General features: G+C 50.3%; 1 protein-coding gene across 7 annotated transcripts in view; it reads right to left on the bottom strand.

Annotated features, from left to right (window-relative positions):
* ABCC8 (ATP binding cassette subfamily C member 8) overlaps positions 1-23220 on the bottom strand; it is a 117178-nt gene that overhangs the window by 29361 nt on the left and 64597 nt on the right. For all 7 annotated transcript variants that reach the window (XM_029061019.2, XM_029061014.2, XM_039911373.1 and 4 more), the window contains exons 11-16: positions 22668-22708; positions 21597-21742; positions 19959-20064; positions 19712-19822; positions 18118-18193; positions 17721-17826 (exon numbers count right to left, since the gene is read on the bottom strand). In XM_029061019.2, coding sequence (XP_028916852.1) covers positions 17721-17826; positions 18118-18193; positions 19712-19822; positions 19959-20064; positions 21597-21742; positions 22668-22708 — 586 coding nt within the window. The remainder of the gene's footprint in view (positions 1-17720; positions 17827-18117; positions 18194-19711; positions 19823-19958; positions 20065-21596; positions 21743-22667; positions 22709-23220) is intronic.

The following is a 23220-nucleotide window of genomic DNA, read 5'->3' as shown; positions in this document are numbered from 1 at the left end:
GACTGGGAGACGCTATGTCTAGCAGAAGACCTGGGTTCTTAGAGAAGCAGCCTGGCTTAGAGGATTCATTCATTCAGTCAATCGTATTTATTGAGTGCTTACTATGTGCGGAGCACTGTACTAAGCGCTCGGGAGAGTACAACAACAATAAACAGACACATTCCCTGCCCACAAAGAGCTTACAGTTTAGAGGCGGGAAACAGACATTAACATAAATAAATAAATTACAAATATTTATATAAGTGCTGTGGGGTCCGGAGAGGTGATGAGCAAAGAGAGCAAGTCAGAGTGATGCAAAAGGGAGTGGGAGAAGAGGAAAGGAGGGCTTAGTCAGGGAAGACCTTCCTGTGGAGATGGGCCTTCAATAAGACTTTGAAGTCGGGGAGAGTAATTGTCTGTCGGATTTGAGGAGGGAGGGTGTTCCCGGCCAGAGGCAGGACCTAGAATGGGCTTGGGAGTCAGAAGGGCCTATCCACTAGACCGTACCCCTTGTACAGAGAGAGCTATGCCCATCGGAGGCGAGCGGTAAATGAGAGTAATGAATGAATAAGTGGGTCGACAGATCAGACCACTCCTGCTGAAGTGCTTTGGGAAATAAGAACTGGAGGCATTAAGGCATTATTTCAAAGCTTAGAAGCATTCACCTAAAATCCTGCTGAGAGCACACAGACCCGCGATTGAGGCAGTAATAAGAAGAAATTCTTTCCTTCTTTCCCTCACCCCCTGGTTTCTATTTTGGGAAGGAAGCTCCTGCTTAGAGCCATTTTCAGCCCCCGGGAAGGTTTAACAAATGTTCAACAGTGATAATAAGAGGAACAGTGAGTCAGAAAATGGCAATAGCTTTGGCAACCCTGGCCTTTGCACGTGTCCAAGCCAACTCAGTTTTCCTCTGTCCTCTACGAGGGCCCTCGCATGTCCCCGAACGATGGGGGCGGGGCGGCGGGGAGGGCGGGGAGCAGGCCTGGCCTGGCTCCCAGGGGTGTGAATTCAAATCCTGCTTGAAGGAGGCTGGGATGAAGTGCCTCCCCACCACCCCCACCCCACAATGACATGTCTGTGGGGGGAAAAAGGGTCCTGCACTTGAGTGATTGGTTTGTGTCTGTGCAATCTTTTGTTCCAAGGACCTAAACTCATGGGCAGGGAGTGTGTCAGTTATATCTGTTATGTATGTGTCTGTGTCTGTTATAGGGGAAGCAGCATGGCCTAGTGGATAGAGCACGGACCTGGGAGTCAGAAGGTTATGGGTTCTAATCCTGGCTCTGCCACATCTGCTGTGTGACCTTGGGCAAGTCACTTCACTGCTCTCTGCCTCAGTTACCTCATCTGTAAAATGGGGATAAAAGTGTGAGATCCATGTGGCACAGGGACGGTATCCAACCTGATTAACTTGTACCTATCCCAGCACTTAGAATTAATGAATTAATGTCGATATTTGTTAAGCGCTTACTATGTGCCAAGCGCTGTTCTATGTGCTGGGGTAATAATAATAATAATAATGTTGGTATTTGTTAAGTGCTTACTATGTGCAGAGCACTGTTCTAAGCGCTGGGGTAGACACAGGGGAATCAGGTTGTCCCACGTGGGGCTCACAGTCTTAATCCCCATTTTACAGATGAGGGAACCAAGGCACAGAGAAGTTAAGTGACTTGCCCACAGTCACACAGCTGACAAGTGGCAGAGCCGGGATTCGAACCCATGACCTCTGACTCCAAAGCCCATGCCCTTTCCACTGAGCCACGTGTGAACCAGATACAAGGCTATTAGGTTGTCCCACTTGGGGCTCACAGTCTTAATCTCCATTTTACAGATGAGGTCACTGAGTCACAGAGAAGTGAAGTGACTTGCCCAAAGTCACACAGCCGGCAAGTGGCGGAGCTGGGATTAGAACCCACGACCGCTGACTCCCAAGCCCGGGCTCTTTCCACTAAGCCACGCTGCTTCTCGTGCTTAGAACAGTGGCATATAGTAAGTGCTTAACAAGTACCATAATTACTATTATTATTATTTATATTGTTACACTGTATTTTCCCAAGCTCTCCACACAGTAAGTGCTCAGTAATACGACTGGCCGATCGACTGACCTGGATTTTAATCCTCGCTCTGCCGACTGCTTGCCGGGTGACCTTGGGCAAATCACTTCTCTTCTCTGTGCCTCAACTGTAAAATGGGGATTAAAGACCTATTCTCCCTCCTATTTAGACCGTGAGCTCCATGCGGGACAGGGGACTGTGTCCGACCTAATTAACCTGTACCTACTCCAGTGCTCAGAACAGTATTTGACATATAGTAAGTGCTTAGCAAATACCATAAAAAAGGACCTCGTTAGAGTGTAAACTCCTTGTGGGCAGGGACCATGTCTCGCGCTTCGGTTGTACTTTCCCGAGCATTTAGCAGAGCATATTGTACTCAGTGGATGCACAATAAATACCATTATTTAAATTTTTTTTAAATGGTATTTACTAAGCCTTTACTATGTGCCCGGCACTGTACTACCTAAGCACTGGGGTAGATACAAGACAATCAGATTGGACACAGTCAATGCCCCCACATGAGGTTTATAATCCTAATCCCCATTTTACAGATGAGGTAACAGATCCAGAGAAGTGAAGTGATTCTCCCAAGGTCACACAGCAGACAAGGGTGTCTCAAGTGCCTGTTGTACTTTCTTAGGCACTTACTAGAGTGCTTTGCCCCTTATGGGTGCTCAAAAAATACCATTAGTATTAGCGGGCTCAGACCACCTGACTCACCCTTGTTTTGGCTCTCCGCAAGCCCTGGGACTGTGCTGTCAGGTAAGCAACCAGCAATAGTTAATCGTATTTACTGAGCACTTACTGTGTGCAGAGCACTGTACTAAGTGCTTGGGAGAGTACAATATAACAATATAACAGACACATTTCCGTCCACAATGAGCTTACAGTCTAGACAGGGAGACAGACATGACTATAGATAAATACAATTATAGATATGTACATATCTAGTGCATAGAACAATGCTTGGCACATAGTAAGCATTTAACAAATACCATAATTATTATTACATTACAGCAATTATGAGAAGCAGTGTGGCCTAGTGGATAGAACACGGGCCTGGGAGTCAGAGCACTTGAGTTCTAATCCTGGCTCCACCACTTGTCTGCTGTGGTACCTTGGGTAAGTCACTTCGCTTCCTCTTACTGTGAGCCCTAGGTGGGACAGGGACAGTGCCCAACCTGATTAATTTATACCTATCCCGGTGCTTGACACATAGTAAATGCTTAACATCATCATCGGTCCTCTAGACCGTAAGCTCATTGTGGGCAGGGAATGAGTCCGTTCATTGTTGTATTGTACTCTCCCAAGTGCTTACTACAGTGCTCTGCACACAGTCAACACTCAATAAATATGATTGAATGAATGAATGAATGATGAGATCATCACAGTGGCCAGTTGCCAGTAGACAAGTTGTGACACGGAGGCGGCCAGGGAGAATTATTTCTGGCTGCTCCCCACACAATGGGGTTGTCACTGTGATCGCTCCCCAAGAGAATGGCAAGGAAAATTTGCCAAATGGAAAAAGCCAAAAAGGACGCAGGGCAATATACAACTTGGTATTCACCTACCATACCCAACCCCTGGGGGTGGAAAGACCCCGAAGGACTAGATAAATGATGCAATTACAAGAGGCTTCGAAGCAGTGCTTTCAACTAATTTCTCTCCAGCCCTCTTCCCATCCTTGCCGTGCACAACCATCAGTTTTGATCTCGTGGGAGATCAATCAGAAATCTCTCCTCTTCTGTTGGTTTGTAACTCGCGTGAGGCCCCGAGACTGAAAGAACTAATAGAGTTCAGAAACCCAAGTGTTTTGTGACAGTGAGGATGGCCGGGGGAGTGTGTGAGTGTGTGTGTGAGAGAGAAAGAGAAATAGAGAGAGAGAGAGAGAGAGAGGGAGAGAGAGAGAGGAAAACCCGTGATATAATGTTATTGTCTAGGTTCTTCACAAATGCAATGAAAATGTCACTCATGGAATGCCAGCTACAAAGTCTGGCCCTGTTAGAACTAAGCTCAGAAGCAGCCATGGACACCATCATCATCATTACCAATGGTACTTATTGAGTGCTTACTATGTGCAGATTACTGTTGTAAGCATGTAGAACTATACTGGACATCCACTGTCTTGTTCCCTGCTGACCCAGAACCTCCTTCTCTTCCTTTCCCTCAGCACTCCCAGGCTGAATCCAGTAACAAAGCATCACATGGGAAATTGGAGCTGGAGTAGAGAGCCTAGTCTGACGGGGAGCCCAAAAGGAAGAGAAACCCACGCTGAAGACGAGCACAGGCAATGAGCCTCCGGGCAGGGAGTCCATCAATAGCAATAATGATAATAATAATGTGATATTTATTAAGCACTTACTTTGTGCCAGGCACTGTACTAGAGAGAAGCAGCATGGCCTAGTGACAAGAGCACGGGCTTGGGAGTCAGAGGCCGAGGGTTCTAATCCCGCCTCCGCCACTTGTCTGCTGTGTGACCTTGGGCAAGTCACTTAATTTCTCCGTGCCTCAGGACCTCATCTATAAAATGGGGATTGAGACTGAGCCCCGTGTGGGACAACCTGGTCACCTTGTATCTACCCTAGCTCTTAGAACAGTGCTTGGCACCTAGTAAATGCTTAACAAATACCATAATAATAATTATTATTACTAAGCGCCGGGGTAGATACAAGATAACTGGATTGGACACAATCCTGTCCCACTTGGGGCTCACTATCTTAATCCCCATTTTACAGATGAGGAAACTGAAGCAGAAGTGAAGTGACTTGCACAACTCTGGGAGAGTGGAGGAAGAGAAGAGCTGGAGAGCAGACTGACTGGCACTGGTGGAAGAACAAGGTCCTTCTGGCTCCCATCCGGGCCTCATGCCCCCTCTGTCCCCTTCCTAGCCCCAGCCGGCGGCAGTGAACAGGAGAGTGGAGGACCAGTTAGTGCTCGTGCTCCTCAGACTCCAAGGCACACACACTCCGACCTGGCATCTGGTCCCCTCAGAGCCTTGCCTACCCCTTTCCTTCACCGGCAGGACATCCCAGGGGGCCACAGTCTATACGGTAAGCTCATTGTGGGCAGGGAATGTTTCGGTTATATTGTTATACTCTCCCAAGTGCTTAGTACAGTGCTCTGCACACAGTAAGCGCTCAATAAATACAATTGAATGAAAACCCCCTCCATGCACAATCACCTCCCTCGAGTTCCTGGGATCCTGGGACTCCCACTCTGGCCATACAATAGTAGCTTCCACTTTCTCAACCCTCGTGGCATTCTCTGTAATGCCGAGGCAGCTCTTCCAGGCTCCGTTGCAAAGTGGAGACGGGAGAACCAACAGGAGGGGAGCGCAATAAATCCGGGGCCAGTGGAGGCAGAGATGGCAGGTGGAAATTCCCGACTTGCAACCATCTGGAGGCTGCTCAACCTCAATCAGTTCCACCATTGCTGTTTCCTCTTGGAGGGAGATGAGTTTAATGATGAAGTGATGGATGGAGGAAGCAGCCCACTCCCTTGCCAAAGGCTTGGGCGTATTTCATGATGGAAATGTCTCTTGCAGATACCTTTTTTGTGGTATCTGTCACTTGGGGTATTTGTTAAGCCCTTACTGTTTGCCAGGCACTGGACTAAACGCTCGGGTGGATACAAGCAAATCGGGTTGGACACTCTCCCGTCCCACGTGGGGCTCACAGTCTCAATCCCCGTTTTACAGATGAGGTGACTGAGGCACAGAGAAGTGAAGTGACTTGTCCAAGATCACACAAAGCAGACAAGTGGCAGAGCCAGGATGGGAATCCAGGTCCTTCTGATTCCCAGATCTGGGCTCCATCCGCTGGGCCATGCATTTGTTAAGCTCGTACTGAGTCAAACACTGTCTAAGCAATGGGGTAGGTACAAGTTAATTAAGTTGGACACAGTCCGTGCCCTGCATGGGGCTCACAGTCTAAGTAGGAGGGAGACAAGGTATCCCATTTTACAGTTGAGGAAACTGAAGCACAGAGAAGTTGATTTGCCCAAAGTCGCACAGCAAGTGACTGGAAGAGGCAGGATTTGAACTCAGGTCCTTGTAACTGCCAGGACCATGCTTTCTCCATGCTGCTTCTCTTGGTGAGTCTTTCCCCACGGCATTTCAGGGTTGAGCTGAGGGTCCAAGGCCAGGCAGTTTGGGAAGTTTGACCCAAGCCCTGCTCTAACTCACATCGCTTCCTGGCAGGGCTGCTGGGCTCCTATGGAATCCTCTTCCTGAGGGGAAATTCTCCAGAATCAGATCCCAGAAAGCTGCACCTTGAAACTGGCTCATCTCCGGGTCATTCCCTGGAGGACAGGCCTGGGACCTAACCCTGATTTCTCGGCAATCAAAGCTTCTGCCTATGGAGAAGCAGCATGACCTAGTGGATAGAACACGGGCCTAGGAGTCAGAAGGACCTGTTTTCTAATCTCTGCTCCACCACGTGACTGCTGTGTGACCTTGGACAAGTCACTTCACTCCTCTGTACCTCATTTACCTCCTCTGTAAAACGAAGATTAAGGTTTTAAGCCCCACGTGGGACCATAACTGTGTCCAACCTGATTAGCCTGTATCCACCCCAGGGCTTACTATAGTGCCCGGCACGTAGTAAGCACTAAAAAAAGTTTCTAGAGAAGCTGCTAGAGAAGCAGCATGGCTTAGTGGAAAGAGCACGGGTTTGGGAATCAGAGGACATGGGTTCTAATCCCAGCTCTGCCACTTGTCGGCCGTGTGACCTTGGGTAAGCCACCTCACTTCTCTGTGCCGCAATTACCTCATCTGTAAAATGGGAATTAAGAATGTGAACCCCACCACCCGCTGTGGGACTACCTAATTACCTTGTATCTACCCCAGTGCTTATAATAGTGCTCGGCACATAGTAAGCGCTTAACAAATACCATAATAATTATTGTTATTATTATACCATAAAAAACCCTCCCCAATTTTCTCCTCTCCCAAAGGCTGAGCCCCCAGCCTTCTCCACAGCAACTACGGCTACACGAAAGGACGAGATTCACCCGAGTCCAGAAGCTCCCCCAGGAGGAACAAAAATTAGTGACTTATAAACTTGAGCCCCAGAGCATGCTCAGAGAGAGTCATTTCTATTTACCCCTGGGCATTACAAGGATGAGTTACTGCTTTTTTCCCCTCCAGCGGCAACAGCCGCTCCTAAATCCTCTCTCCAGGCTGGATTACCGGCAGTTTAGACTTCATCAGAAGGGCTCGTACTCAAGATCTGAGGCCCGGCAAAAGCATGATTCCTCACCCTCATTGGTTGGGGCTGTACAGCAAATAGCTTGAATTTGTGAAACAGCCAGCGTGGGCGATAGCTGCAGGAGGTCATTCAAAGGAGATGGTAATAGTAATAATAATTATGGTATCTGTTAAGCGCTTACTATAAGCCAAGCACTGTTCTAAGCGCTGGGGTAGACACCAGGTAATCAGGTTGACCCACAAGGGGCTCACGGTTTTAATCCCCATTTTACAGATGAGGCAACTGAGGCACAGAGAAGTTAAGGGGCTTGCCCAAGGTCACACAGCAGACAAGTGGCAGAGCTGGGATTAGAAGCCCACGTCCTCTGACTCCCAGGCCCGAGTTCTTTCCACTAAATCACGCTGTTTCTCCACGGTAGTAGGGTGATCTCTGAGTCAGCCCAGGTAAAGGCTGTTAGCTCACCGTGGGCGGGGAATGTGTCTACCAACTCTGTAGTACTCTCCCAAGCGCTTAGTACGGTGCTCTGCACGCAGTAAGTGCTCAGTAGATACCATTGATTGATGGACTAAGGTCAACTCAGAGTACTGAATATTGCCTTCTCCAGTCCATTGGGAGGGGCATTGCAGAGCAGTATGGAAACTTGGAAAAAAATACCAGAACTGCATCCTGGCAGAGGAAACATCAGCTCTTTTTCCGTTACCAACCCTCACTCCTCTTTCCCTACAATCCTGCCTACTCATAGATCTTCGCTCTCAACTCTCCCACATCTGCCTTTTGTTCATGCCTTTCTTCCTGCCTTGAACTCTCTCCCACTTCCTACCTGAAAGAAAATCACATCCCTTCCAGGAAGCCTTCCCTGATGCACCTATCTCTCCATCTTATTTTCCCTCCTTTCCGTGTCACCTCTGCACTTTGGTCCTCACCCGCTGAGCACTGAGGTATTCATTCAATCGTATTTAGTGAGCTCTTACTCTGTGCAGAGCACTGAACTAACTGCTGGGAAGGTACAATTCAGCAATAAAGAGAGACAATCCCCGCCCACGACGGGCTTACAGTCTAGAAGCGGGGAGACAGACATCAAAACAAGTAAACAAGGTATCCACCCCACTCCTCAACCCCAAACACTTATGTACATATTTTATGGTATTTGTGAAGCACTCACTACGTGTTAAACACTGTTGTAAGCACAGGTTTATCAAGTTGGACACAGTCCCTATCCCATATGGGACTCGCAGTCCCAGTAGGAGGGAGTAGGATGTAACCCCCATTTTACAGTTGAGGAAACTGAGGGAATGAGAAGTTAAGTGACTTAACCAAGGTCACATAGCAAGCAATCGATCGGCAGAGCCAGGAGTAGAACCCAGGTCCTCTGACTCCCAGCCTGGGCTCTACCCACTAAGCCATGCTGCTTCTCAAACTGGGTTGTTTTCCCCAACTGTCATTCATTTTAGTGCCTGCCTCCTTGTAGCTTCTAAGTTCCTTAAGGGGAGGGATCGTATCTACTTAAATGGACTCTTCCAAGTGCTCAGCACAATGCTCTGCCCACGGCAAGCTCTCAATAAATATCACTGATGGACTGACTGATTGATGGGAGGTCTATGACTGAGAGAGTCTCACCTTTGCCTCTTACGGTGTAGAAGCAGCAATGGTATTCATTGAGTGTCCTCTGATGGCAGTGCACTGTACTGAGCGGTTGAGAAAGTACATTTTTGAGGGTTGGGGGATGCGGAGGAGCGAGGGACTCAGGAGCGCAGGAGAGTTACCGGGGCAGACAAGTGGGACTTGCGAAAGCATTTCCGACACATGGTCAAAGGGTTTATTTGGGGAAGACGTGATCTCACGGGAGCCGGTGGTAGAGCAGACTCCTTGTGTGTGTTCCTGACTTACTACTCTGAGTCTGGTTAGGGTCTTTTTCCCACTAGCATCAAACTCTCATCACATAAATGTTGACAGTCCACCACGCTCTCCACCTTCAAAACTCTCCTAACATCACATCTACTCTAAAAGGCCTTCCCTGAGCCCTCGTTTCCCCATCCACCTTTTCCTCTGTATCAACTATGCATTTTGCTGTGTACCCCTCAAGCGCTTTCATACCCTCCCGAGCCCCACAGCATTTCCGTACGTACCCTTATGCTTTACGACTCCTTTTTAATGTTTGTCTTCCCCTGTAATTTACTTTGCTGTCATTCCTCATAGACTGCAAGCTCCTCGTGGGCAGAGATCACATCTGCCAACTCTATGGTATGAGTTCGAATCCCAGCTCTGCCACTTGTCAGCTGTGTGACTGTGGGCAAGTCACTTAACTTCTCTGTGCCTCAGTTCCCTCATCTGTAAAATGGGGATTAAGACTGTGAGCCCCACGTGGGACAACCTGATTCCCCTGGATCTCCCCCAGCGCTTAGAACAGTGCTCTGCACATAGTAAGCGCTTAACAAATACCAACATTATTATTATTATTATTATTATGGTAGAGAAATAGTGTGGCTCAGTGGAAGTCAGGCTTGGGAATCAGAGGACGTGAGTTTTAATCTCGGCTCTGCCGCTTGTCTGCTCTGTGACCTTGGGCAGGCCATTTAACTTCTCTGTGCCTCAGTTACCTCATCTGTAAAATGGGGATTAAGACTGTGAGCCCTATGTGGGACAACCTGATTACCCTGTATCTACCCCAGCGCTTAGAACAGTGCTCTGCCCATAATAGTAAGCACTTAACAAATACCAACATTACATTATTATTACCCCAGTGCTTAGAATAGTGCTCAGCACATAGTAAGTGCTTAACAAATAGCATGATTGTTATTACTTTTCCAAGCGTTTAGAACAGCGTTCTGCACAAAGTAAGTGATCAATAAATACAGTTTGTTGCTTGACTGATAAATGCCCACCTGACTAATCTTTACTGGGCACGCCGGGGACTTGACTGGGTGAATAATAATAATAATAATGTCGGTATTTGTTAAGCGCTTACTATGTGCAGAGCACCGTTCTAAGTGCTGGGGTAGATACAGGGTAATCAGGTTGTCCCATATGAGGCTCACAGTCTTCATCCCCATTTTACAGATGAGGTAACTGAGGCACAGGGAAGTTAAGTGACTCGCCCACAGTCACACAGCTGACAAGCGGCCGAGCCGGGATTCAAACCCATGACTTCTGACTCCCAAGCCCGTGCTCTTTCCACTGAGCCATGCTGCTTCACTTAGCAACACTGTTGGCTTTCCACTGCTAAAGCAGTGTGCCCTAACAGAAAGAGCACCGTGAGTAAGGGGATAATAATGTTAATGTTGGTATTTGTTAAGCGCTTACTATGTGCCGAGCACTGTTCTAAGTGCTGGGGTAGACACAGGGGAATCAGGTTGTCCCACGTGGGGCTCACAGTCTTAATCCCCATTTTACAGATGAGGGAACTGAGGCACAGAGAAGTTAAGTGACTTGCCCACAGTCACACAGCCGACAAGTGGCAGAGCTGGGATTCGAACTCATGAGCCCTGACTCCCAAGCCCGTGCTCTTTCCACTGAGCCACGCTGTAGGTTAATGTTAATGTTAATGTTGGTATTTGTTAAGCGCTTACTATGTGCCGAGCACTGTTCTAAGCGCTGGGGTAGACACAGGGGAATCAGGTTGTCCCACGTGGGGCTCACAGTCTTAATCCCCATTTTACAGATGAGGGAACTGAGGCACAGAGAAGTTAAGTGACTTGCCCACAGTCACACAGCCGACAAGTGGCAGAGCTGGGATTCGAACTCATGAGCCCTGACTCCCAAGCCCGTGCTCTTTCCACTGAGCCACGCTGTAGGTTCTAATCTCAGCTCCGCCGTTTGCCTGCTGTAGACCCTGGGCATATTATTTAATCTCGTTTTGCCTCCGTTTTCTCATCTGTAAAATGGGGTTTAAATCCTTTTTTCCCTTCCTCTCAGACTGTGAGTCCTATATAGGACAGGGGCTGGGTCCGATCCAATTTTATCAATGAATTAATCATTGGTATTTACTGAACACTTAATGTGTGCAGAACACTGTACTAAGCACTTACTGTATTGCATCTTTCCCAGAACATGACAGAAAGTAGGGCTTAATACATACCACAGTTATTTTTCTATTTATCACTAGATCCACTCTGCCCGTTAAAAGAAAAAAAGATGAAACTCCCTACCTCCTTTTTCTGGTGGAGGGAATTGCAAAAGGCTAATGGGCTGGATCTCACATTTTAACACTAAATTTTCTCTCTTGGAAGTTGGGTTGGAAGCTCGTGGATTCCCAGGTAGATGGGATACCACAGAGGCCCAGAAAGTGCTAACGTCTGTGGGGGATCATGAGCTGTTCTTAAACTCAATGGGCGAGAGAAGGAATTCACACAGTTTCTCAATGAAACGTCAATCAACCAATGGTATTTACTGAGTGCTTACTATATGCAGGCACTGTACTAAGCTCTTCGCAGAGTACGGTGCAACAGAATTAGCAGATCCTGCCCATACAAGCTTCCACTGGCTGGTTTACCCGGATGGGAGTGTGTGCACTGACTGAAAAGAAATCCCCCCAGTCTCTCCTGCATGTGCCGCCCTGCCCCGTCCCTTCCCACTCTGCCCTCTGGCTTCCTCTTTTTACCCCTCCCCATTCCCTAGCCGTCCTCTGGCATGGAGATAATGGAAAGTCTAACCCATCCCTCCCCCCGACATCCGGCAACAATCCTACACACCTTCCGAGGGAGATATGGCAGATGGATTCCATATCCAGCCTTCCTTCCTCCAACTAATTCAATCCATGCGAAGTGACAGGGATCTCTTCATATCCAACAGACAACTTCTCTTCCCATTTTCAAAGCCTTATTAAAGGCGCATCTCCTCCAACGGGCCTTCCCTGACTAAGCCTTCATCTCCTCTTTTCCCTCATCCCGATTTGCTCCCGTTATTCACCCTCCCTCAGCCCCACAGCACTTACGTACATATCCCTAATTTATTTACCTATATTAATGTCTGCCTCTCCTCAACTGTAAGCTCATCGTGAGCAGGGAACGGGTCTACCAACGCTGTTATATTGTACTCTCCCAAGTGCTTAGTACAGTGCTCTGCACACAGTAAGTTTTCAATAAATATGATTGGTTGATTGAAAGCGAAGCAAAATGACAGCGTAGACCCTCAGCATGGTTTGTCCAACAGCTTCCTCTGGGGAAGGCATTTGCAAAGCGGAAAGGTTTGCCTGTCTAGCACCGCAGAAGCCGACGGCCTGCCAGGATGAGAATCCATTGCTTGGATCCCTGCCATACAGACAATGAACAGATTCTCCTTGTTTCCCAGTATTCCCTGTCTGATAACCTCACACTCTTTGCTGGGTCTGAGGGGAAATGAAAAGCTTTTCCACCTTTCAATGAGCAGGAGGAAAACAGAGCCAGAATGACTCAGGGCAAAGATCATAGGACCTACGTATTATTATTATTGTACTTGTTAAGCAATCGATGACATTTCTTGAGCACTTACTCTGCGCAGAGCACTTTTCTGAACACTTGGAAGAGTACAATTCAAGAGAATAAGCAGAAACATTCCCTGTCCAAAACGAGCTTACGCGCTTACTATGTGTCATACTGTTCTAAGCGTTGGGATAGGTAAAAGTTAATCAGGTTGGACACAGTCACTGTCCCACATGTGGCTCACCCTCTAAGTAAGAAGGATTTGATGAAAGAAATGACCAGTCCCGGGTGAGGGGCCCTCCTTCCTCGGCACCGCCGGGAAATCCGCCAGAGGAGGGAATGGGATGAATGGTCCGAGGCCTCTGGTGCTCCTGGGAGAGGCCTGTCTGGGGCTCAGAGCTGGCACATGGGAGATCCTCCAGATCCAGTGTGGCTCAGTGGAAAGAGCCCGGGCTTGGGAGTCAGAGGTCATGGGTTCGAAGCCCGGCTCTGCCACTTGTCATCTGTGTGACTGCGGGCAAGTCACTTAACTTCTCTGTGCCTCAGTTCCCTCATCTGTAAAAAATGGGGATCAACAGTGAGCCTCAAGTGGGACGACCTGATTCCCCTGTATCTCCCCCAGCGCTTAGAACAGTGCTCTGCACATAGTAAGCGCTTAACAAATACCGACATTATCATTATTATCCTTTAGATTATAAGCTCCTGGAGGGCAGGGATCATGTCCACCAACTCTGCTGTATTGTACTCTTCCAAGCACTTCGTACAGTCCTCTGCACACCATAAGCACGCCACTGCTTGATGGATCGGTTGATTGGAATTCACGCTCCGCGCTCCCCTAAGTCCTGGGCCCTTCCGTCTCTTCTCTCATGTGCTATGTACGGTTTCCTGCACGAGGTATGCACTCAGTACATACCACTGATTGACTGATTGACTCTCCAGACTCTTCCCTATGGAGTGGGAGCACAGAGCCTCCAAAGGACTTGGGGGGATCCCCTCCCCCGAGGCAGCTCCTCTGATCGCTCCAACACAGTCCTGCGCCGGAGGAAGCACAAACCTCCACAGCCACATTAAGGCCACGTGGCCTGCTTGGGGCTGTGACGGACTGGAACCTGGACAACTGCTTGTGCTTCATATGCGAGTTTTTATCTTTAGGTTTCAACCTTTAGGCCTAGTGGATAGAGCATGGGCCTGAGAGTCAGAAGCGCGTGGGCTCTAATTCCAGCTCCGCCACTTGCCTGCTCTGTGAATTTGGGCAAGTCACCTCATTTCTCTGTGCTTGTCACCTCATCTTTAAAATGGGGATTGAGACTGTGAGCCCACATGGAACAAGGACTATGTCCTACCTGATTAGTTTGTATCTCCCCCAGTGCTTAGAACAGTGCTCGGCACACTGTAAGAGCTTAACAAATACCATTATCATTCATTCATTCAATAGTATTTATTGAGCACTTACTATGTGCACAGCACTGTACTAACCGCTTGGAATGTACGATACGGCAACAGATAGAGACGATCCCTGCCCAATAATGGGCTCGCAGTCTAATCGGGGGAGACAGACAGCAAAGCAAAACAGAACGAAACAAGACGACATCATCAAGGTAAATAGAATCATGGAGATATATACCTCACTGACAAAATAAATAGGGTAATAATATATACAAATAAGCACAGTGCTGAGCGGAGGAGAAGGGGGAAGAGCAGAGGGTGGAGGGGGAAGGGGAGAGGAGGAGGAGCAGAGGGAAGGGGGTGCTCAGTCTGGGAAGGCCTCCTGGAGCAGGTGAGCTCTCAGTAGGGTTTTGAAGAGGGGAAGAGAGTTAGTTTGGTGGAGGTGAGGAGGGAGGGCATTCCGGGACAGTTGTAGGATGTGGGCCAGGGGTCGACGGGGGCGTCAGGCGTGAACGGGGGAACGTGAGGAGGTGAGCGGCAGAGGAGCAGAGTGTGCGGGTTGGGCAGTAGAAAGAGAGAAGGGAGGTGAGGCAGGAGGGGTCAAGGTGATGGAGAGCTTTGACGCCAAGAGTGAGGAGTTTTTGTTTCGTGCGAATGTTGATAGGCAACCACTGGAGGTTTTTGAGGAGGGGAGTGACATGCCCAGAGAGTTTCGGCAGGAAGACGATCCGGGCAGCGGAATGAAGAATAGACTGGAGCGGGGAGAGACGGGAGGAAGGGAGATCAGAGAGGAGACTGACACAATAATCCAATTGGGATATTATGAGAGCCTCTTGCTCTCATAATAATATTATGATATTATTATTATTATTATCCAACCTTGGCTTCACTGACTCTGTCCTCTTCTTCTCCTATCTGTCTTTTCATTCTCAGTTTTCTTCGAGGGGTCCACTCTCTGCCTCCCACCCTTTAACTGTGGGGGGGTTACCTCATGATTCAGATCTGGGTCCCCTTCTATTCTCTCTCTGCACCCACTCTCTTGGAGAACTCATTCGCTCCCGTGGCTTCAACTATCACCTCTATGCAGATGGTACCCAAATCTACATCTCCTCCCCTGATCTCTCCCCCTCTCTCCAGGCTCACATCTCCTCCTGCCTTCAAGACATCTCTACTTGGATGTCCTCCCGTCACCTCAAACTTAACATGTCCAAAAGAGAGCTCCTTATCTTCCCACCCAAACCCTGTCCTCCCCCTGACTTTCCCATCACTGTAGACGGCACCACCATCCTTCCTGTCTCACAGGCCCTTTACCTAGGCATGTTCCTTGACTCCTCTCCCTCATTCAACCCACATATTCAGTGAATCACCAAATCCTGTCAGTCCCACCTTCACAAAAGCCTTATTGGTGGCACATCTCTTCCAAGAGACCTTCCCCAACTAAGCCCCACTTTTCCTTATCTTCCACGCCCTTCTGCGTAGCCCTGATTTACTCTTTTGCTTTATGCTCCCTTCCCAGACCAATTTTATTTATTTGTATTGATGCCTAGAATGTAAGCTCGCTGTGGGTAGGGAATATCACTGGTTATTGAACTTTTCCAAGTGCTTCATACAGTACTCTGCATGCAGGAGGTGCTCAATAAATACAATTGCATGAATGAATGAATGAATGATTATTATTAGCGCCCACTGCTTAGTACAGTGCCTGGCACATAGTAAGCACTTAACAAACACCATTAAGAAAATAAAGCAAAGAAACAAAAACCCCCTCCCTCTTACTGAACAAGCTCTGTGGACCACTGAGTTCTAATGAAGCAGCTTTGCTTAGTGGAAAGAGCATAGGCTTGGGAGTCAGAGGTCATGAGTTCTAATCCCATTTCCGCCACTCAGTCTGTGTGACTTTGGGCAAGTCACTTTTAACTTCTTTGTGCCTCATTTACCTCATCTGTAAAATGGGGAGGATGACCTTGTATCTACCCCAGCGCTTAGAACAGTGCTCGGCACATAGTAAGTGCTTAACAAATACCACCATTATTATTAATGTTTTAGGGTAGGCTTATGCCTGGGGCAGACGGAGGCTGGTGGGGCAGGGGGAACCGAGCCAGCTGCCGCCCCGTTACTGTAGCAGAGAAGGGACGGGGGAAGAGGGCCTTCGGGTGGGAAGCGGCTCCAATTGGCAGAGGGGCCTGTTCTTTGTTGGGACGGTCTTGCACCCCGGCCAGCTGGCAGCGGTTCCTATCATCCTTGGCAGGGCCGAGGTGCTAACTAGGGTGTGGGAACACGGGGGGGTGTGGTCACGCGGTAGGGGATGCACGGGAAGGGGACAAAGGGTCTGTCTTAACACTGACCTTCCTGCCGGTGCACAGCCAGAACAGGAAGAAGTAACTGCCAGGGACGCCACGAGTCTTCGGACACCGGGTTGTCCCTTAGGGAAAGCCGCAGCACCCTTGCCCAGTCCGGCCCCCACCGAATCCCAGTTACCCCATTAGTACACCCCAAAACCAAGAGCCCAGGGCTCAAGGGTGCAAGAGACCAGAAAATGAAAACAGACGGAAAGCTAAGGGATAGAACGTGGGCCTGGGAATCGGAAGGTCATAGGTTCTAATCCCAGCTCTGCTTCTTGTCTGCTGTGTGACCCTGGGGAAGTCACTTCACTTCTCTGGGCCTCAGCTACCTCATCTGTGAAATGGGGATGGAGACTGTGAGTCCCATGTGGGACAGGGACTATATCCGAACCGATTCGCTTGTATCACCCCAGCGCTTAGTACAGTGCCTGGTATCGAGAAGCAGCGTGGCTTAGTGAAAAGAGCACAGGCTTGGGAGTCAGAGGTCATGGATTCTAATCCTGGTTTTGCCATTCGTCAGCTGTGTGACTCTGGGCAAGTCACTTCAGTTCTCTGGGCCTCAGTTCCCTCCTCTGTAAAATGGGGATTAAGACTGTGAGCCCCACTTGGGATAACCTGATTAGCTTGTATCCATCCCAGCGCTTAGAACAGTGCTTGGCACATAGTAAGAGCTTAACAAATATCATCATTACTATTACATAGGAAATGTTTAGCAGATACTACAATTGTTATTATTATTATTACCCAGATGGAGAAAGATGCAAGAAATTCAAAAGAAGAAATCTGGGTCTGAAAGTCAATGTTCCAGGATCGAGTTGAGAGTCCTGGCAGACTGTCAGCTAATAGTGTTTCCTCTGTACAGTTTTCCTTTAGGACAGCGATTTAGAGTGAGGGGAGTGAGTGGGGTTGCATGTACTGTGAATCCAGGTCCCCTGCCCTTCCTGCTGCCACAGGACTTCCTGCACACGCTCCCTGTACACACTGTCTGCACAGCCACTGGGACACACTACACGTACACACTGCCAGCCAGGTCTACATCCCCACCGCGCAGACTTTGGGAGAAGGATAGGATTTTAGATCTGCTAGTGGCATCAGCCTCCAGCCAAACGGACCCAGGGTCTCTTTGGGTGGGCTGGTGGGGGGGGAATGTCTCTCAGATGAGGCCAGACAGAGCCCCACCAGACCTTGGCATTGTCAGTTGACCCAGGCCGATGCAAAGAGCATTAGGAGAAACCTGGCACTGACCCTGCCCAGCTTGGGCCTGGGACGAATCCCATGTCTCCCCTCCACCGAGGGACCCTAGGCTGGCCACGTCCCCCCCGATCTCCCCATGTGGGGCTCAGCCTCCCCGAGGGTTACCTGTTCCACAGAACGTCCCCCGAAATCTTCTGCATCTCCCCCAGCGTGGCCAAGAGTAGCGAGGACTTGCCGCAGCCAACCTGCCCCACGATCATCGTCAGCTGCCCTGCAGGAGGTGGGGGAGGCCGCCGCGGTGAAGGGGGGGGCTGACCCTGTCGCCACGGAGATGGGGACCCATGGGACCTCACTGCCCTCCCCCTGTCCACTGACTCCCCAAACTGTCCCCACCCGCAGGGATCCCTGGGCCTCTTTCCCAGCTGGTCCGCTCCTCCCGCCCGGCCCCTGTCTCTGCCTCCTCCCAGGTTGGTATCTGTGGGGTCTGCCTCAGGTGCCCCCAGATGCAGGTGCTCCTCCTCTCCAACCCCCGGAGAGGGAGAGCAGGGGGAGCTGTCCATACCTTGGGGGATCCGGATGGCGATGTTGGACAGCGTGGGAACCCCGTCGGCGGTCCAGGTGAAAAACCCACCGGTGACCTGCCCGAACACCGCAGTGCCGCCGGAAGGAGAATGGAAAAGGATGAAAGGCAGGAAGGGGTCTGCAGGTTCCCCCAGACTCAGCCAAATGTCTGGGGAACCTCGGAGAGGAGAAGGGATCCAGGGCTGCCCCGCTCCCCAAAATCGCCCGAGGCAGGCTGAAGCCAGGGTGCGGGAAGGAGCCGGGGCCCAGAGCAGACCACTGGCTGCAAACCGGGTCTGTGCAGGGGAACGAGTTACCTCCCCCGGGACCCTTTCCTAGCCCATTGAGGCAGTTGCTCCAGGCAAAGTAGCACAGAAAAAGTGAGGCCTAGTGCGTATGAGTCTGGGATCCAGAAGGACCTGGGTTCTAATCCTGCTTCCACCACTTGTCTGCTGTGTGACCTAGGGCAAGTCACTTCACTTCTCTGCCTTAGTTATCTCACCTGTAAAATGAAATTAAGACGATGAGCCTCATTTAGGACATGGACTGTGTCCAACTTGATTGTTTTATATCTATCCAGTGCTTAAAACAGTGCCTGGGATATAATATGTGCTCTACAAATCCCATAAAAGAAAGATGGCCTCCTCACCCCTGGGTCTCCTGTCTTTGGCTAAGAGATGGGGCTGGGCAAATGGCCGTGGAGGTGGATGTGACGGTTTGCTTCTGGGTCCCGGCTCTGAGGAGGTGGCCCCTCCGCAGCAGGTGGCATGCCCAACCCACCCTCATAGGAGGTCCGGAAAGGGCAGGAGGGAACAGGGCCGGGATTCTAGTTTTGCTGGTGGCCCTGAGATCCACAATAAGCAGCATGGCCTAGTGGAAAGAGGATAGGCCTGGGAGTTAGAATAACTGGGTTTTAATCCTGGCTCCACCACTTGCCTGATGGATGGCCTTGGGTAAGTCAGAACTTCTCTGAGCCTCAGTTTCCTCATCTGTAAAGTGAGATTCAGTCCTCTTTCCCCTTTCTATTTGAATCCCAAGTGGGACAAGAGACTGTTCCTGACCTGATTATCTTGTAACTGTAGCCAGGGCTTAACACAGTGGCTCGACACACTGTAAGTGCTTAACAAATACCACAGTTATAATTATTACATCATTTTATTATTATTATTTGTTAAGCGCTTTACTATGTGCCGGGCACTTTTCTAAGCGCTGGGGTAGATACAAGATAATCGGAGTTGGACACAGTCCCTGTCCCACCTTGGGACGACCTGATTACCTTGTATCTGCCCCCATCGCTTAGAACAGTGTTTGGCCCAGAGTAAGCACGGGGAGATACAAGATAATCAAGTTGGACGCAGTCCTGTCCCCACTTGGGACAACCTGATTACAAAAGAAGAGAAACTCTCTTTTAGGAAAAGAGAACTCCAGGCCAGGGCTTCCTGGGGGTTGGGGGCCGCATGGAGCTCAGGTGTCCTAGGGGAGGGGGATCACAGTTTCCCATCCCCTTTGGACATAGCTGGGAGCTTGGGACAAGCTCAACTCGGTGGGGCGACCTGAGGGACAGTGTCCGCAGGTCAGAGGGGGCTCAGGGTCACCTGGACGCAGCAGTCCTCGTTGTCTGTGCTGTTGGCCAATCTCCGCAGGTGGCCCATGTAATTCTTCCAGTCCTCACGGGCTGGATGTTTGCGGTTAACCACCTTGAGTGGCTACATGGAGAGGATGGGGGAGACAGGTGAGTGAGGATTAGCAGGAGACTAGAATATGGGGCCAGGGGCGGACCGGGATGGGGGTGGGGGACAGGGTCGACGGCTCCCTCGGCTCCACCTCAAGGGAGTGACTCACCACGGCCTGGTTCCTGCTGGCCACCCCACCGCCTGGAGGCTCGGCCCTCCTGTCCTGGCCATCTCCAATTTCTTCACTTGCTAAGAACTCGCTGAGCTTCTGCACGCTGAGTGGAGAGCACAGACACAAACTCTTTCAGTAAAAATGGGAATCCACTCTGCCTCCGCTCCTTCAAAATCATTCCCAGCCCTTGGGCATCCATATGAATATCTAATACTGATGTGGATCGTTTCTGCAGTGCTGCTCCTTATGGGAACGTGTCTGTTTATTGTTGTATTGTTCTCTACCAAACGCGTAGACAGTTAGTGCTTAATAAATATGATTGAATGAATGGGTCATGGGTTCAGGTTACCAAGGGCCATTGGGTGATTTAGTTGGTCCCAGGTCGTGACCCTTCAAATGGCTTTTAACATTCCTCCCAGGTGCACCCTCACCTCCAGTGCCATGCTTGGGTCCACCGGGCAGCTGAGCCGTGCAATGCGTGGACGCTTTTAGCTTGGACGTGGCCTCAGCTGAGCCCCAGGACGGTGAGGCCGGGGCCCTGGCCCAAGTTCATTCCCAGAGGAGCAGAACCAAACATGTGACTGGACAGGAGGCCTCTGGAGACTGTTGGGACTCTTAGTCCCTGCAAAGTATGGATGCATCTGGGAGGTGGGCCGGGGAGGGGACTCCTGCCCCGTGGCCCTTCAAGCTTGCCATGTCAGGGTGCAGTGCGGGCTACCCACCGCAGGATAAACTTCGCTCGGTCCCGAGTGGGACTTATTCGATCCATCCCCAGTTGGACCGTGTGCACGGCCTGCTCAGATCAATCCGAGCCCGCTCAGCCGGTCAGTCAGTTGTATTTACTGAGCTCTTACTGTGTGAAGAGCACTGTACTAACCATTTGGGGGACTGCAATCAACAATAAACAGACAACACAATCCCTGCCCACAACGAGTTGACAGTCTGGAGGGGGAGGCAGACATTAATATTCCTACTAGTGAGCAGGGAGCAGTTGGCACCTGGCTAACAATCCATCAGTGGCATTAACTGAGCACCTACCGGAAGAATGGAACAGAGACATGGTCCTCCATCTCTGCCCTTAAGGCGCCTACAATTCAATGGGGAAGACTGACAAGACAAAAAGAATGTACAGACATTGGGAGCAGGAGGAGGAACAACGAGAGACCATGACTGAAAGCTCGCTGTGGGCAGGGAACATGACTCCCTACTCCCAAGCACTCTCGTGCTCTGTATTCAGTAAGCACTCAGTAAATGCCATTGATTGATTGATTGATCTAACAGGAAATGGTTTGGATACATCAGGACGAAGTAGCTGAAGAAATGAGGAGACTGGTAATGGTGTTAATGGCATTACTGGCAATCTTCCCTCAGCAACCCCAAATAGGTGCAGTCGTGGGGAAGGGAACCAGCCGAAGCATCACACAGAATATGCAGTTTCTTCCCACAGTCCTCTGCAAGTTCAAGGAGACCACTGCTGCTCTTCAGAGGAGACTTCAAAAGCCCAGTGCCCTGGACTACAGAGAACAGAACAGTTTTCCCTCCGCCCTGCCCCGCCGACCCCTCCTCCCCTCCCCAGAGGCAGTGGGAGCCAGCTGGCCCCGGTCCCACACGATTCTTTAATTAATCGCCGCTCACCTGACCAGCGCCTTGACTGTAGACCGGACCACACTGGACAGCAGGAACAGGGGCGTGACCAGGATGTGGAAAAGGGAAAGTGAGGCGAAGGCCACAGCTGGGGAGAAGTCAGCTCCTTTGAAGAAGCAGGCGTGGCCCACAAAGGTCTGGTGGATGAAGGGAGGACAGTGAGGGGCTGGTTTAGACCATCATTTGCTTCTGAAGCTTCGACCTTATGGCACCGTTCTGGCACCCCAAATAGTTGCACGTGGAGAGAAGCTATTCAGCCAAAGCTGCTGTACGGGAGTCAGAGTGGATGTCCGGAAATCGGGGACGGGGAGTGACTCTGTCAGGCAACCGAGCTATGGTCACAGTTCTTTTTGTTGATTGCCGATCTAGTAAATAGCCCCCACGGCTCCTCCCAAACCGCCTCCCGTGTGAATCCCAGGAGCCCACCACTGGGCTCCTTAAGCTAAGCAAGCGTCTGCTTGAGATCTGCCCAGTGGAAAATAAAACAGAACTTCCGAATTTCCCCTCGAGGCTCTAATCACCTCGCCGGGAAGGCAGGCCACTATGACTCCAACAAGCCGGGTGCAGCCGGTCTGAACCTCCGGGTAGAGAATGTCGTGTTCCCTGCGATCATCTAAGCCTGACCTATGAGTGCCCCGACACTCCCAGAGGCCTTCTCGTTCAAGGCGGGCAGCTCCACCGCCAAACGGGCGAGGACTCAGGGCGACCCCTGGCTGCTTTCAGAGTAGCCACTGGGTGCTGGGGCCAGGCAGACTAAGAGGTGACGGGAGACCCTTCCAGGTGGGTGTTATTGAGGGGCGGTTGGGGGGGTGGGTGATTCTACTCCCTCCTTTCTGTGGTCTGGCTCCCCTCCATTCCAGAGTGAAGCAGCCTGGGCCAATTCTGCCCTAGGCAACCAAAGGCAGAGTCTTCTCTGGGGTCAGAACCTGGCTTCGGATGCTCAGCTCTCTTTGAGAGCACTTGGGGAGAGAATAAACTGTCTGTAGCTCCCTGAGACGGTACGGGCCCCTTCCCCCGCCAATCTCCACTTCCACCCTCCTGGTGAGAGGACTTTCCACTTACTATGAGGACGGCGGCGATGGGTATGGCAGCATTCATGAAAACTGCAAAGGAAACACGGATCATGAGTCAGCCAGTCCAATTTCCAGCTGAAGAAGCCAGAGAGCTGGACCCCCACCAGTCTGAGCTGTCCGAGATGGGCCGGCCCCCTGAAATCAACGTCCCTGGCCCACGTCACCGAGGGTCCCTGTTCCAGCCCTGAGGATCCCCATGCAGTGGGGTCACTGGGCAGATTCCCAGACCAACCATTAGCTCTTTCCAGCTAGGGTGAAATCTCATCAGAAATTCTGGCTTTCAGCATGACAAACTTGTGGAGTTCAAATAATAATAATAACAACAATCCATAATAACCCATAATGATGATTGATAATATCGATGTGCCAGCACTGTTCTAAGCACTGGGGTAAATACAAGATAATCAGGTTGGACCCAGTCCCTGTCCCCAATAGGGATTGCAGTCTGAATCCCCATTTTACAAACGAGGGAAACTGAGACACAGAGAAGTGCGGTGTCTGGCCTAAGGGCACACAGCAGACAAGTGGCAGCACTGGGATTA

The sequence above is a fragment of the Ornithorhynchus anatinus genome, chromosome 3 (genome assembly GCF_004115215.2).
Source record: "Ornithorhynchus anatinus isolate Pmale09 chromosome 3, mOrnAna1.pri.v4, whole genome shotgun sequence".
Classification (NCBI taxonomy): domain Eukaryota; kingdom Metazoa; phylum Chordata; class Mammalia; order Monotremata; family Ornithorhynchidae; genus Ornithorhynchus; species Ornithorhynchus anatinus.
Note: the sequence above shows the minus strand (reverse complement) of the source record. Positions and strands in the feature narration are given on the sequence as shown.